General features: G+C 40.5%; 1 protein-coding gene across 1 annotated transcript; it reads left to right on the forward strand.

Annotated features, from left to right (window-relative positions):
• The first annotated feature begins 14389 nt into the window (after positions 1 to 14389).
• On the forward strand, positions 14390 to 15545 carry LOC144823777 (coagulation factor XI-like). Its single transcript, XM_078682604.1, has one exon. The coding sequence runs from the start codon at positions 14430 to 14432 to the stop codon at positions 15543 to 15545; it is 1116 nt and encodes a 371-aa protein (XP_078538730.1). The 5' UTR covers positions 14390 to 14429.
• The last annotated feature ends 474 nt before the right edge of the window (positions 15546 to 16019 follow it).

Below are 16019 nucleotides of genomic sequence, written 5' to 3' on the forward strand. Positions count from 1 at the left end.
ATATCCCAATACTAAGCACTTTCATCGCTGTTGTTTTTCATTCTTTGTTGACACTCTTCTAGTTTAGGCTGTCATCTTTTTATGTGTAACCTTAATCCTCTGAAACGTGAGTTGTGGATAGAATCATGCAGGTGTTGTAAATGTAGATAAATATATCGCACTTCATTTGCACTGTCACAAAGTAAACTCGGTGTGTACAATGCTCATTTTTGACAGTGGGTTTGTTCAAAACAGGTATTTATTTAGACTTCACCAAAACAGCTAAAATAGAACATACACGTGCATTGCAGAACTAAACTAATAACATTCCCAATGCTATGTTGTGGTGCAATTAGTCTCCTTGCATTACATTGAATTAATCTCAGCCACTGGTAATCACCTAGACTGCATCCTGGCCCATTGTTATTTTGCACACCATGTCACCTCAGTTTGAACCCATCCTCATACAAATCAGTTTTGGCCCTGCCACACTGTGTCACTGGAATCAAGCTGTACCTGGCTGATAACCTCTAACCAGGGAAAAACCGTTCAAGTGTTGCTTGTATTCCGTTTCAGGGAGGACCTGTCCTGGCAGTTCGGGCTGGTCTCTTCCCATTGGAACAGGATCAAGACTGATTTGTATATGGAAGGGCCCAAATTGAGGTGACATGGTATAGCGATGGACCGGGCTGCGGCCCGAGTAACTACCAGTGGCTGAGATTAATTCAAGCATTCCAGCCTTCACTTTTTTGTATACTTTAGTGTGTCACCCTAAGTGGGACAAGTATGCCCAAATGTGGGCACTGTGTCACTGGGATCAAGCTAAACCTGGCTTATGAGCCCTACTTAGGGCAAAATCAGTCATGTGCATGGGCACTGTGTCACTGGGACCAAGCTATACCTGGCTGATGAGCCCTGCCTAGGGAAAAGTCAGCCATGGCCCTGCCCCCAACTTCCATTTGCAAAACATGATGAGTGTTTGTCAGGCTGAGCAAAGCTCAGCCCAATCTAGTCAGACAAACAGGCACTTTAAATGCACAAAATGCACAGGGACCTGGCAGCCGTAGCTAAGCTTGGCCAGGTTGAAGATTTCACAGCTTCGAGAGTATTACCTCTTCAGCACTAAAAAGTCTTATAAAGCCTCCCCCTCAAGATCATCACTGACAAACTCAGATCTGCGTGCTTGAGGTTTAAGCCCTCAAGTGCACAGGGCTGATTGTCTAATATGAGCTGGGTAGGGTCAGTAACTCTAACTGACCTCATCCCACTCGGTAAGTAAGTAGGGAAGGTCCTCCTATCATTGACTGACAAATGACAAGTTCAGCCAATGAGTGGATGCAACTGGATCTTCCAGTTTTCCCTTCCCTCCCGAAGCAAACAGCTCTTTCTGCTTCCCCTCCTGCCACCCACTATCGGTAAGTAATATTTTTTTAAATACATGCCTGCATGTATTTTGTATGTGTATGAGGGCATGCATGCTGTGAGTGATTGTGTGTATATGTGCTTATGATTGGTGGGTGTGATTGAGTGTGCATGTGTATGAGTGTCAGTATGTGTGTGCTTTTGTGAAAGATTGTATGCATGTGTGTGCCCACCTCACCACTACCGCACATTGCGGGCCACAAAGGTCCCTGAGTATTGATCCCCAAAAGTGCTGGTATTTGCGCACACCAATATGTTGTGACACTCTTAATTTAAGTGTAGTCTTAATCCTAGATACCTTCAATATCCCAGTATACCTTCAGGGATTCTTACATAAGAAATCAGTTTATTTCTGTTACTATGGTCTTTGTTTGGAAACAATTAAGATTTAAAATATTACACAAACACTCTTTGGACTTTGATATTTCTATAAATTGTATGGACCATCCATTCTTCAGCACACAGGGGGAAAACTTTGTGGATTTAATTTGGCTGATCCATCTATAATTATAAATGTTACTTCACTTGTCAATACCGGCAGCATCATCTTAGGAGGCCCAAGATGGATCTGCCCCATCCTCTTTTAAGATTACAATTTGTGGGGCAAGTCTTAATCAGCCAATGGCTGCACTAGCGACCCTTAAAAGGAAAAAAAGGTATACAATAATTAAAAAATGATGTTCACCAATCCAACACTAGGCCAATGCTAGACTCAAGCTAAAAGTGCATTTCTTGATCTTCAGAGTTTTCAACAAACTTGGGATTTTAACAAGCAAAACAAAATGCTCATTCACCAACTGCCCATACACTTCTGTTTTCATTTCGAAGAGGCACATAGCCCTTATCCGGGTTACATGTTGGAAGCTGAATTGTAAGCTCCATTTCCGCATGGTCATCCCAGATTTTCTGTCTATTGCAGGACCCTATATCTTTGCTGGCTATATAACTCTGTGCACTTTACCCCTGCTAGCCATTAGCACAGTGCCTGTGCTCCCCCTTAAACATAATCAATTGGCATATTACTAATTGGTATAATTAACCTACTTATAAGTCCTTAGTATATGGTAAAAGGTGTACCCACGGCCTGAATGTTGAATGCCATGGGGAGACTGCAGCATCTATTGTGCCATCCATTTCAGTGGCAGCCCAACATGTCTTCAGGCTTTGGAGCCTGACAGCTGCAGTTTTAACCCTGCAGCCCAGCCTGCAAAATGACCCTTTTAAATATTAATGTCACCCCGCTGTACGTCATGCAGCTCACAGGGTACAGTGCTTGGAATTTAAAAATGGGCACGTAGAACATAAATATTACCATGTCTCTAGAGAGACAAGGCCAAAAAGGCTGTTTTATGTTTGGCAGACCTATATGTTCTGCATAGGATGCAGAGTGCAGCTTAAAATACTGATACGGTATCTCAGGAATGGGTTCATCTATGAAAATATTTAAACAGCTTTACTATTAGTTATTAACAAAATGTTTCAATGTGAAGTTAGTTTGTAATAAATATTAAGGAAAAGTAACTTTTTTTGTTTTTTTGTTTTGTTATTCCTCATATACCAGAAGTGGGTATTCTAGAAAGGGTGTCTCCTCCTCTCCTCAATGCGATGTTCCTTCCAACTGGACCAAATTTACCATTTTGGCTCCAGGTTGGGATAGGAGGTAGGATACCCCTCCAGTCTCCACTGTGAGCTAGGTCCACTCCATACCCTATAGTCTATACGGCCCTCGGTTGGGTAGGATACCAGGCACCCACAGGACCCAGGTGAAATCACAGGAATATATCTCATCGGTTCCGCCAAGCCACCAGGGCCGCCCAGATTTTGTCAAAGCTAGAATTATCACATGCAATTTCGGCCTCACTGATATATACAATATAACTTAAAAAATCTGCAAAGGTAGGAGAGATCTCCGACTTCCAAAGTTTACATATTTCTCGTCTAGCTATAACCATTACATAAAAAATTAATTTAGTCCTCATCTCATTAAGCTGAGATCCAAACTCTAACCCAAAAAAAACGGTCATCGGAGTGATTTTAAACCGTATATTGTACACTTCTATTATAAATTCTTCTATTTTGGACCAAAAAAGAGATAATTTAGGGCACTCAAGAAACATATGTATATCACCTGCCTTGGAAAACTTACAGCGCAAACAGCAGTATTCAGTATTCGTAAACTTAGCTAGCTTCTTGGGTGAAAAGTACGCTCTATATAATGTGAATAAGTGGTTTCGCTTTAAAGGGGCGGATTTAACAACCAAATGCAACATTTCAAAAGAGTCTCCCCAAAGACCTTGTAATTCGCCATGTTGTAAGACTATTGCTTCTCCCCATAATTTATTAAGTTCAGGTTCCGTGACTTGATCTTTCTCATTTATTGCCTCGTACCAAAAGGAAACTTCTTTTTTCCAGCTCCCTTTTCTCTTTACTAGATCAAATTTAGGGTTAGTTGTAAGATTCCAAGTTATAGTACTACACCAGCTGGCTAATTGATAATATTTGAATCTAGTCAGGGTTCCACTTGTTAATCTGGATAATGAATCCCACTCCATTAGTCTTGAGTCTACGATAAGATCTTGCCACTGTCCAATGCCCGCTGTTCTAAGAGGAATCGATAGTTGGTCCATAAGGCATTCGGGTGTCCCCGGCGAATCCCATATGGGGGCAAGGGGAGTGTAGTAAGGAATGTCTAATTTTTTCCTGACAAACACCCAATTTCTCAAAGCTGTTCCCAAGACCTTTAATCTGACCTTCTTGTAGAACTTCGGGTCCCCGAACTTAAATAAGAAGGATTCTTTACCTTGAGGAATGTTGTGTAACAAAGCTTGAAATAACTGACCCAGACAAGAAGTGTCCGCTTTGTCGGCCATTGACCTAAAGTTTTTAAAATGAAAAGCTTGACAATAGTGGAGAATGTCTGGTAAAGCAAGTCCGCCTGTCTTGATCTTCCTTCTGAGTTTTTTCATAGAAATTCTAGGCGATTTGGAGTTCCAGATAAAAGAGCCTATCCGTCCCTGTATTTTGGCAATATCCTTAGGGCTAAATGAAAGAGGTATTGAATTGAAAAGAAAGGTGATCTTTGGTAATATGATCATCTTCAACAAATTCACTCTACCAAAGATGTTTAACGCCAATCCCGACCAACGGTGTAAAAGTGTATTGATATCCTTAAGTACCCTCTCCAAATTAACTTTGAGTATTTCTGTAATGTTTTGTACAAGCTGGATGCCGAGATATCTCATACGGGTCTTTACCCCAGGAAACCTAACCTCCTGATTCCATTGCATCACCTCAGTTTTTTCTTTGTTAACTTTATACCCCGAGACTTCTCCAAATGCTTCTGCTTGATAAAATAATAGAGGGATTGAAGTTTCGGGATTAGATGTGAACATTAAGAGATCATCAGCATATAGGGCAAATTTTAAATTTAGCTCATTCAGGCGAAAGGGTTTAATTAGGTTGGAGCCTGGTGCAGGGGGAAGATGGCGGCCGGCTGAGACACTCGGTCGTGAGCTCCCATAAGACTCCAGGAAAACATGTAATAAAACGCTTCCCGAGGCAGAACCAGATAACTCAATGACATGAGATAAGGTGATAAAGGTGGACCGAATCCGAGGCCCCCCAATACCCCCGGAATTTCACATTTTGAAAACCCTCCCCCGGCAGGCAGCAGTCGGAGTCCGATTACCTAACCGGAGAGATCAGCGACCAGTGGCGGCGGCGGTGGCAGCACTTTTCTTGGATTGCTCCGTCCTTCACTCCCTGTCCACAGCTGACTGGCCGATAACCGAGAACCAGTTCTGGGACACACTGTATTGAGGTTAAGTCCTGCATGACGGGGTGGAGCGCAGCTGCGGTGCGGCGGAGCCTTGAACCCGCGATTACCTCTTCAAACAATAACGGACTGTGGGAGAGAGCACGAGACGCTGCCCGGAATTGCAGGAAGACGCTCGGTGAGATCAATTTCTTCTTCCGGGGTAAGAGCAGCAGAGCCAGCGATGCCTCCGTATGTGTTTGTGTTTGTGGGGCGGGTGCAAGCACTGAAAGTACGGTGAAAAGTCCACAAGGTAGTAGCGAGATCTTTAGTACGGGACATCTGAAAGGAGAGGTGAGCCTTAATTTTTCGGGAAGCCGAGGGATTCTGCAAGGAACAGATTGCAAAGAGCGTCGCAGTGAGCATTTCATGACGATACAACCCCCGATAATTCCTTGCTGGATGAGTGAAAGGAGATGTGAAAGTCTCGCCCCAGAGGAAGTATTGGCAGAAGGGGAGCAGACACATAATAAGCAACAGCAAGGTACTGAAGCGGAGGAAGATGAAATAAAAACTCAATACAATAAAGACCCATTACCACAGACCTCGGAGGAAACTGGCAACAAATACACTGGCTTACCTCTGGGGAAACACAACATTAGCAGAAACAAAAGGGAAAAAGGCCCCCCTCAATTTGCTTACACCACAAGATCAAGATCAAAGAAGACACAAGCAGTAGGAGCAGCCTTTTCTTCTGTGTTAGAGAGATCGGAACAGGGAGGTGGAAGGTCCTCATACTGTCTTAGGAATCAGAACCTACCTAACCAGAATTCACTACAGACCACAAAAAGGTGTATGACCCCGAGAAGCACAAAGAAAAACGTAAAACACCCTCCACGCTCAGAGGAATTAACAGAAAATATAAAAAGCAGAGGGTCTAGGAAAAGTAAAGATCAGAAAATCAAGATTACACCATCTCTGAGATCCTATTTCAAGGTGCAACAAGTGGTACAAGTAAGAGGAGGGGGTCACTTTCTAGCGACTAATACGACCAATACAGCAAACACAGCGGACACGGACACGGCATCTCTGTTAGTATCGGATAAGCAGTGTGTCAGTCCAACTTCCGAAGAAGAAGTGGAGGAGAGCGCAAGCGAGGAGGCAGTAGAGAGAGCAGACATGCAGTCGTCCTTGACTCCGAACGGTACCGCGACCCTATCCCTGACACAATCAAGATCGCCAACACAGACAAGCCAGTCATCTCAACCAGTACAGCCATTGCAAACAAGCTCCCTGAGTACCCCGCGAACGGAAATAATTAATGATCAAGAAATTGACCAAGAGACTCAAGAGGATGCATCAGGGCAGGAACATATGGAGCACTTGGTTAAAAATAAGACAGAAAAATTCTTGGAGGTGCACATGGATAAAATGATGGACAAAATATTGGGGGAAATGAGAGAAAAATTCTCAATCTCGGAAGGAAACCAGAATAAAATACAAGAAGTCGTTGAAAATCTAGATCAGAAACTAAATGATTTAGGGGTCAGAGTTACAGCGGTCGAAAATGAACTTGGTTCCTTAAGCAAAAAGATAGATATAAATAAAAGAGAAATAAGACATTTAAAAGACAGCGAGAAAGTCATCAAGGAGAAACTAGAATCTTTGGAAAACCAAGGAAGAAGAAACAACCTTAGAGTGCTGAATGTCCCTGAAAACTCAGAGGGATCTGATATTAAAGCTTATGTTGTATCTCTTCTAGAAGAATTTCTTCCTTGGACGAAAGATTGCGATTTAGCTGCCGATATTCAACGAGTCCATAGAGACCCATTTAGAAAAAACAAGGAGAGAAAGGCCCCGAGGAACATTTTGGTAAATTTCAGAACCTACTCTCTGAAAGAAAAAATATTGAGTGAGGGACTGAAAACTGGGAATTTCAATAAAGATAATTGGTCATTTCGTATACGATCAGACATCTGTAAAGTCACACAAGACAGGCAATGGGAGCTGGGGCAACATATGCAGGAGCTGAAAGCTTTGGGAGCGAACGTACAATTGAAATTTCCAGCTTCCTTAAGAATAATGTGGCGAAATAAAATGCACAATCTAAGGAAGCCAAAAGAGGTAGAAAACCTCATTCAGCTGATAAAAGACCAAATCGAAACTGATAATCTTTATAAGGAATAATGCAGCAATGAAGTAACGGAAGGAACAAACTTTAACAAACTTTAACACAATTTTATTAAAATTGTAAGAAGAACCTAGGAAATTTGGAGAAAAAAAACGGAAAACACATATACATATGTATAAACATAAAATGGGGGGGACAGCTGTAGCACGGACCTCAACATAACACAACGTACTTAGAAATAAGAAAAAATAAAACCATATACATACATTGGGAAACGCCTGCGTAATAAGGAATAAAGAATAAATTACCTGGTGAATCGGAGCACGAAAACGGGTGTAATAACACCTGAAAGAAGAAAAAGGGAGGCTTCCTCAGGGAGGGAATCTCACATCACACTTTATCACAAAAATGCAATTTTTAAATATACACGGGTGGGGAGCAAGATAGGGAAAAAAAAGAAGAAAAAAAATCCTCAAAATTGGAATATAAAAGGAATAGTACGGGAGTTAAATGGCTGCCTCAATCTGCCTCAATCTCAATCCCACAGCAAGAAATAACAATCTAAGATGACAAAAGAAAAAATTATAAAAATTCTAACATGGAATGTTAATGGACTTAGAACCCCTTCAAGAAGAAGAAGAATTGTGGAATACTTGAAAGAAATAGAAAGTGAAATTATTATTCTCCAAGAAACACATCTCATAACTTCTGAGTGGACTTAATTGGTAAAAAATCTCCATTGGATTGGATCAAGCATACATACATCACAAGAATGCAACATAAAGGGGGTAGCAATCATTATAAAAAAATCCCTAAATGCCAAAATAGAATCCAAAGAAGTTGACAGTAAAGGAAGATGGGCGGTTGCTAAAGTTAGGATTGAGGACTGTATACTCACAATTGTGGGATATTACGGGCCAAATAGGGATGACCCAGCGCCTCTCCAAAAATTATACTCTGAACTCTTAACATTTTCAGCTCCGATTATTATAGGAGGAGATTTCAATATTATGGAGGATCCTAAAACAGACAGAATGCCCCCAACAAAACAATGGAATCTACCAAAAATGAGGGAATGGCTAGGGATTTACAAAAAAGATATAAACCTGGAAGACATGTGGAAGCTAAAAGCAGAAAAAAATTATCCGTACACTTTTCATAATAAGAAATTAGGTCACAAATCTAGAATAGACTTTTTTTTACTGAATACATTTCTGCGAGCTAATGTAAAAAGTATTGAACACCTACCTGCGCACTTATCAGACCACTCGGCGGTACAATTAACTTTAGCACTTCCACAATCCCTTCTATCTACCAGATGGACTGTTGATCGATCAATCCTTAGAGATGAACAAGTGTGGACCAGCTTATAACAACTTCCCTCCATTACTTTGTAGATAATGCTGTCGGAACATCAAAAAGAGTAACGTGGGATGCCTATAAACGGTAATAAGAGGCAAGCTGCTCAGCTTGGGAGCACACAAGCATAAAACAAAAAAACTGGATATTAATAAGATGGAACTGGAAATCAAAGAAGCTGAATTACAGCTAGAGTGTGGCATAACTCAAGAATCAAGAGAAAATTTAGAAGAGAAGCGACGTAACTTAAAGGAGAATCTGGTGGACTACTTGGAGAATATAGTTAAAGAAAAATGGGAGAACAGTAAACTAGCAAATCATGAATATGGAGAAGGCTGCGGAAAAATGCTAGCCTGGAAAATGAAAACGGATCAGTCTAGAAATAATATATTAAGTATCTATACCCAAGACCAACTATCAACTTGCTCAGATGATGTTTCAATAAGGCAAGAATTCTCAAAATGTTTTACCACAATATATAGAGAAGACATAAATCCATCAGATGAAGACATTAAGAACTACCTTGAGAATGTTCCCCTTCCAAGCTTGACAGATGAAGAAGTGGATTCCTTGAACGCTGAAATGACACCAGAAGAAATAAGAACTGCCATAAGTAACCTAAAGAGAGGAAAAGCTGCGGGACCGGATGCGCTGCCTAATGAATTCTACATAGCATTAAAAGAAACATTAATTGAACACCTAACAGAAATAATGAATATGACTTACTTGGGACACGATATGATACCTGACTCATGGAATGATGCGACGATTAGTATTTTATTAAAACCAGGAAAAAAAACAAAGAATTGCGGATCTTATAGGCCAATATCACTTCTCAACTGTGATTACAAGCTGTTTATGAATGTGATAGCTAAAAGATTATCAAAAGTTATGGCTAAAGTAATTAACTCGGATCAAAAGGGTTTCATAAAGGGCAGACAAATTCAGGAAATTACGCATGAACTAGTGGCAGCAATCGACGTTGCTGTCTGCGAAAAATTACCTCTAACGATCATTACATACGATGCTGCCAAAGCTTTTGATCGTGTCAATTGGGCCTTTCTGAATAAAATCATAGAAAAAAACAAACTAGGGAGTAATTTTGGTCATATGGTGAAAGAAATCTATACAAATCCAAGAGCGAAGATAGCAGTAAACGGGAACCTCACAGATAACATCGAGATTCAGAGGGGCACAAGACAAGGTTGTCCCTTGTCTCCGCTACTTTTTAATCTGTATATCGAACCCTTGGCCTGCTCTATTAGAAACCAACCACTCATAACACCCTATAAATATCAAAATTGGACAAAGAAAGTTGCACTTTATGCAGATGATCTAATGGTGTTTACTGACAACTATAACCTCTCCAAATCAGGGATCGAGGATGCAATGAATAACTTTGGCAAGGTTTCAGGATATCTGATAAACAACGATAAAACAGAGGCAATGAGCTGGAACACTAACTCAAATTCACCTTTCTTAAAGGACAAAATAAAATATCTAGGCATCACTATAACAAAAGAGCTTGAAAAAATACCACAACTAAACCTAAATATAGTGGTGAAAGAAATGAGAAGACTCCTTAAAATCTGGTCAGGTCTGCCGTTAAGTTTTCTAGGCAAAACCAATGCAATAAAAATGTCAATTATTCCCAAATTTACTTATCTCTTCAATAACATTCCGTTAGAGTTTAAAAAAGAAGCCTTAAAAAAAATACAAGGAGAAATATCCAGTTTTATTTGGTCAGCAAAAAGTACAAGAATCTCATGGAACAAACTCAGAAGAAAGAAGGAACAAGGTGTAATAGCAAGCCCTGATATATATGAATATTATAGATCTTTTCAATTTAAAAACTTCAGAGCCATGCTAAAGGAACATTATGTTTACCCAAATTTCTTACAACATCTAACGAATGGAGAAGATTATTTCCTCTTCAAATTTGGTCACCCAAAATTCTTTAAAAAAGTAAAACTGAAGATCTTAAACAATGCCGTTAAGCTTTGGAGTCAGATAAGAATTGCCACAAGGATACCTTACTACAGTAGTATGGCCCCAATATGGGACTCGCCAGGCACCCCAGAATGCTTAAAGGATTCATTATCTAGCCCACTCAGACAATCCGGAATTGAAAAATGGGGACAACTCCTGGTTGAAAATGTCTTAATATCTTGGGAACATCTGCAAATAATAACAGAACGGAAAGTTTCAAAGTTTAAATATTATCAGCTGAGCAGTTGGGCCAATACCATCCCGAAAGGAGCGATAGATCCGAACAACTTAGAAATAGAAATGATGAAAGAAACGGCAATAAAAAAAGAAGTTTCAAAATGGTATTGGGCTCTAATTGAATCTGGTGAAGAAGATTTAACTATACCGGAAAAAATATGGAGAAAAGACCTACCAAACGAAGTTATGGATCTAAATCAAATCTGGAAAAAATCAGCAGAAAAATGCTGGTTGTGTGTAAAGCCCGCAGCCCTAAAAAGAAACCATCTTTTCTCTATACATAGAGCATACTGGACACCCAAAAGATTATCAAAATTTAAAGGCACGGCAGTAAAATCATGTCGCAAATGCGGTGAAGAAAAGGTGGATGATATTCACATGTTTTGTGGCTGTTCAGCACTTACGCACTATTGGCAAGAGATTGGTAAGACACTAACTGCAGTAATGGCAACACCTATAACTGTAAGTACACTTTTAATTATTTTTGGGATCCACTATACCACTCAACCAAATTTGATTAGGCTAAGTAAACATCAAGAAAGCTTATTGTTCGTTCTGATTCTGTTAGCACAAAGAGAAATTTGTATTAATTGGATAAAAACCGCACCACCAGCCCATGAAAACTGGCTAAACTCTGTAATAAAACCAGCAGATTAGATAGAAAAGGGAAACAATGCAAAAGAATGATATACTGGGAGATTTGGGAAAATTATATCACCTCGAGATGATATACCAGAACTCCTTCTTTTCTGTTGTTTTTTGTTTCTTTTTTCTTTTTCTTTTTCTTTTTTTTTTTATTCCAATGATTAATGCGGATCAATAATTCCAGGCATGATTTGAAATCTGCCAAACAGCCTATGGGCTAGATACCCCCAGAAACAAAGGAATTATTGGGCAAGATAAAGGTGCACTGGAGAAAATGGACTGGTAAGAACTAAGACAATGTGAAACTCCCCTTGTATTCATCGATAGACGATTCGGGGCAGTGTTGTTGGAACGATCGCGAAAAGACCATCAAACTCCCAAACACCTTCCTATCTGCATAATCGCAATATGAGAAAAAAAAAAAAAAGAAAGGGTTCAATTAGATCGTCTGATCGTAATTTGATAACAAAGGGCTCTAAGTATAAATTAAATAATAGGGGGGATAGGGGACAACCCTGTCTAGTACCGCGTGTAATTTTAACCCAATCTGTAAGTAAGTTATTTACTAAGAATTTAGCTCTGGGCTCACAATATAATGCTTTTATCGATGTTATAAAGTTAATCGGTATACCAAATTTTGACAGAGCTTCCCACAGGTACATCCAATTAACTTGATCAAAAGCCTTAGCGGCGTCTATGGCTACTATACTTAATGGTACCTCCCCCGCTGAAGCAAAGTCAATTGCCGCAATGGCGTGAAAGGTCAACTCATTTAACTGTCTGCCCGGCATAAAGCCCCTCTTTAATAACTTTGGCCAATCTCGCTGCTAAAACCCCTGCAAAGATTTTATAGTCTACGTTCAGCAGCGAGATTGGCCTATAAGACTCAACCAATGCGGGGTCTTTATTAGGTTTCAGAACCAGGGTTACTGTGGCCTCTGACCAAGTCGGGGGTATAGGATCTCCTTCTAGATGTATTCCATTAAAAAGGGCCGTTAAGATTGGACCTAAAATTTCCGACCCTATTTGATATATTTCGACTGGGAGCCCATCTGGGCCTGCAGCCTTACCCCTGGCCATCCTCTTAAGTTGATCATATACCTCTCCCTCCTTAATTGGTGAGTATAGAAATAAACTATCCGTCTCTGTTAGGCGGGGTATACATACCCCCTCCAACCATTGAGCTACCTCTTCCAAGGATGTTTTGTCGTTACTCCCCATATATAGATTTTGCATATAGGTTTTAACTTCACTCAAAATCTCCCCGCTATCTGATGATATATCGCCAGAGCTCTGTATCTTCAATCTGGATATCTGGTTCCTAACACGATCTGCCCTGGGTTTCCAAGCAAGTATTCGCCCACATTTCTCCCCATAAGAACATTTTTGAAGTCTACTCGTGTCCCACCTTAATTTAATAATTTTATCTAGGTTGGCCCGATATTTAATTTTTAAGTTCTCTAAATCCTTTTGAATGGATGTCACATCCATCCGTTGTTCTAAGGAAGCTTTCTGTAAATCTTGCTCTTTTTGCTTTATAAGAGATAAAGAATCTTCGTCTTCCTTTTTTCTAATTTTATTTCTCCTTATCATTTCAGATGTAAGTATATCTCTTAAGAAAGGCTTGAAAGCATCCCATAATATTTGATCTGATACGGTGTTCTTATTTAGTTGAAAATATTCTGTAATTCTGTCATTCTGTCATATGTTTCAATAAATCAAGCTTTATATTCTCTTGTAATAATAAAGATCTATCCAAAATCCATCTCCTAGCTGTAAATTTACAAGGAAAAGTAACTTTTAGAGAGTTACTTTTTCCTTTCCGGAAGTACCTGGAGACTAATTTGCATTATTTATTTAGCTTTTCCATTCCAGTGATTAGCCTTGAATAGGTGTGTAAGGGGGGTGAAATGCCCCCAGGAGCAAACAATAGGCTAACCTAAATGAGCAGAAAAGACTCCTCTGAATTCAGCAGACTAGGCATTGTAGGGGTTGTTGACCTCCTTTAGACAGTACAATGTGAAATGCTCCTTAACAAGTCTGCTGAGCCACATGTAACACTTGCGGCACACTTAAAAAGGAGAGAGCAGGGTACCAAGACAATTCATGTAGATCCTCTGGTTGCTGAAGGAGCTGCTTTCGTCCCACCAGACTTTTGTCTCTGGATTTGTTGTAGATACAGTACATGCTCCAAGCTGGATTTAGTGTTAGATGTGGGAAAACAATTGGCACAGAGATTAGCCATCATGAAAATGCTCTGACACAAGGCACTGTGAACCTGTTTGCGTAAGGTAACAGAACTACTGAAAAAGTGGGAGGGTTGGACCCCTGTAACTTAAACCCATTAGAAAGTGAGGAGCTAGAAGTCACCGCTACTTTCTGTAACTGCGGAAGGTTAGAACTGGACCTGCTCTCTGTGACCTGAGTGGAGCCTTGAAGGACTGCACTTTTTTGCACCCGGGACAAACAAATGGGCTCCAAGCAGCAGATGGCTGTGCTCCAGTGTGGCTATAGAGAGACAACAAGCTGCAAGAGGTCTTTTCCTGGAAGTACCCAGCTGATCAGTGGCAACTGGGCCTGGACAGGTCCCTGTTTTTGGTCTCCGTCTGCCACACTGCGAGTTTCTAAGTGCCTTATCCCAGGTGCTGGGGAGTTTTAGAACAGTACACCTGTGGTGGAACGGAACATAGTTAGAAAGTAAAATGTTTGATTTGGATGAACTTGAGTGGAATATCCAATATGGGCTCCATAGTGGTCAGCTTCAAATTGCGCCTTGATCCCAGTCTATCGTAACTATTGACTATCATTGGTGCTTTGTACTTTTTTTGCACTAATTAGAAAAGCAACATTTTGACTCTTCAGCCACTCGAACACATACAGCAGCTCCCGGCAGAGGCTGCACAAGATAAAATCATGAAATATTTCATCCTTCTTCAAGCCTTTCTTGTGTGTGCAACATCAGGTCAAGTTCCTACACTCCTTGAGAATGTGGAGTTTCCTGGAAATGACATTGAGATGATCTTGGCTCCAGATGCGGAATGCTGCCAGATTTACTGCACTGTCCATTTTCGATGCACATTTTTCACCTTTATTTTAGAGAATCGCGGCATTCCAAGCTTTTTCTGTTTACTGAAATACACGGACAATGGTTTTCCATCAAGGAGTGTCACTTCGCCAAATGTTGTGTCTGGGTTTCGTTTAGCCACAGTTGACCCAAACAAACATAGTTGTTTCACGAAAACCTACAAAGACATTGATTTCTTGGGCAGTGACATTATGTATCTCCTCCGAGAAACCCTCACTGAGTGCCAGGATTCATGCACAGACTCCCCTGACTGTCAGTTCTTCACATATTATACAGAGCAGTATAATGCAGTTCCCAAAGCGCGTAAGATGTGCTTCCATAAATTCGCTACGAAGCTGCCATCTCCACCAGTGATTAATATCCTTGACAATGTTGTGTCTGGTTTCAGCCCAAGGGACTGCGATGACAGCACTTGTGATTCCACATGTCCTGAATATCTCATTCCCAATTTTGATTTTAATGGCGAAGACTTTGACCTGGTTCTGGCTCCTGATGCTGAGAACTGCCAGCTCATCTGCAGCAACCATCCTCACTGCCAGTACTTCACATTTTTCACAGAAGAATGGACTGCTGACGACAGAAAGTTCTTTTGCTATCTGAAGCGCTCTGACCCGAGGACTTCTTCATTGGTTTTGGTTCAAAACGTCATTTCAGGCTTCTCGTTAAGACGCTTTGGGATTAAAAAAAGATGCAGTGACCACATTTTTAAAGGATTGAACTTTTTAGGAAATGACCGTGGGGTGGTCAAGGCCGACTCGGACCAACAATGTAAACAGTTGTGCAAAGACGATCCTTTATGCCAGTTTTTCACTTTTGTGGATGGCGACTTCTCTAACATAGCCCAACGGAACGACTGTCACATGAAGAGCATGACTGCGCTCCCGAAACCTCCTCTGATAAGATACGTAAAGGACGTGGTGTCTGAATTTTCGAGAATACCATAGGAGGATGCCATTACAGGTTGATGAACCCCATCCCTGAGAGCTCCTGCTGGGGTCAGAAGGAAAGGCTGATGATTATTGTTCCAGCCAATAACGAGATCGCAATCCACATCTGATACTCAGAGGTGTTCTGTGTGCCGATTGGTGAATCCTTTCTTTCTGTAGAAATCCATACTTTTTACATAAAAAAATAAACCCAATAAAAAGCAAATCTTTTTAAAAAAAAGTAGAATTTTACCCAGATCCGCCCAGCTCATTTTTTATCTGTAAATGTTGAAACCAGAATGTATCCCATTTATAGCAGGTTTTCTGAAATCCTCATTGAAATCTAGAAATTGTATGGAGAATTAACAAACCCCCTAATACCAGTTGGCACTTCATTAATTATCATCTATGAAGTCGCATGCCCGGTCACCGGTCGTCAACTTTTCCGCTCTTTTATCATTGATTTTGATGTGTGTGTATATATATATATAT

Source organism: Lissotriton helveticus, chromosome 3_1, assembly GCF_964261635.1.
Source record: "Lissotriton helveticus chromosome 3_1, aLisHel1.1, whole genome shotgun sequence".
Classification (NCBI taxonomy): domain Eukaryota; kingdom Metazoa; phylum Chordata; class Amphibia; order Caudata; family Salamandridae; genus Lissotriton; species Lissotriton helveticus.

Excerpts from the sequence above, each read along its gene's own strand:
- LOC144823777 (XM_078682604.1), top strand. The coding sequence starts at position 14,430 with ATGAAATATTTCATCCTTCTTCAAGCCTTTCTTGTGTGTGCAACATCA.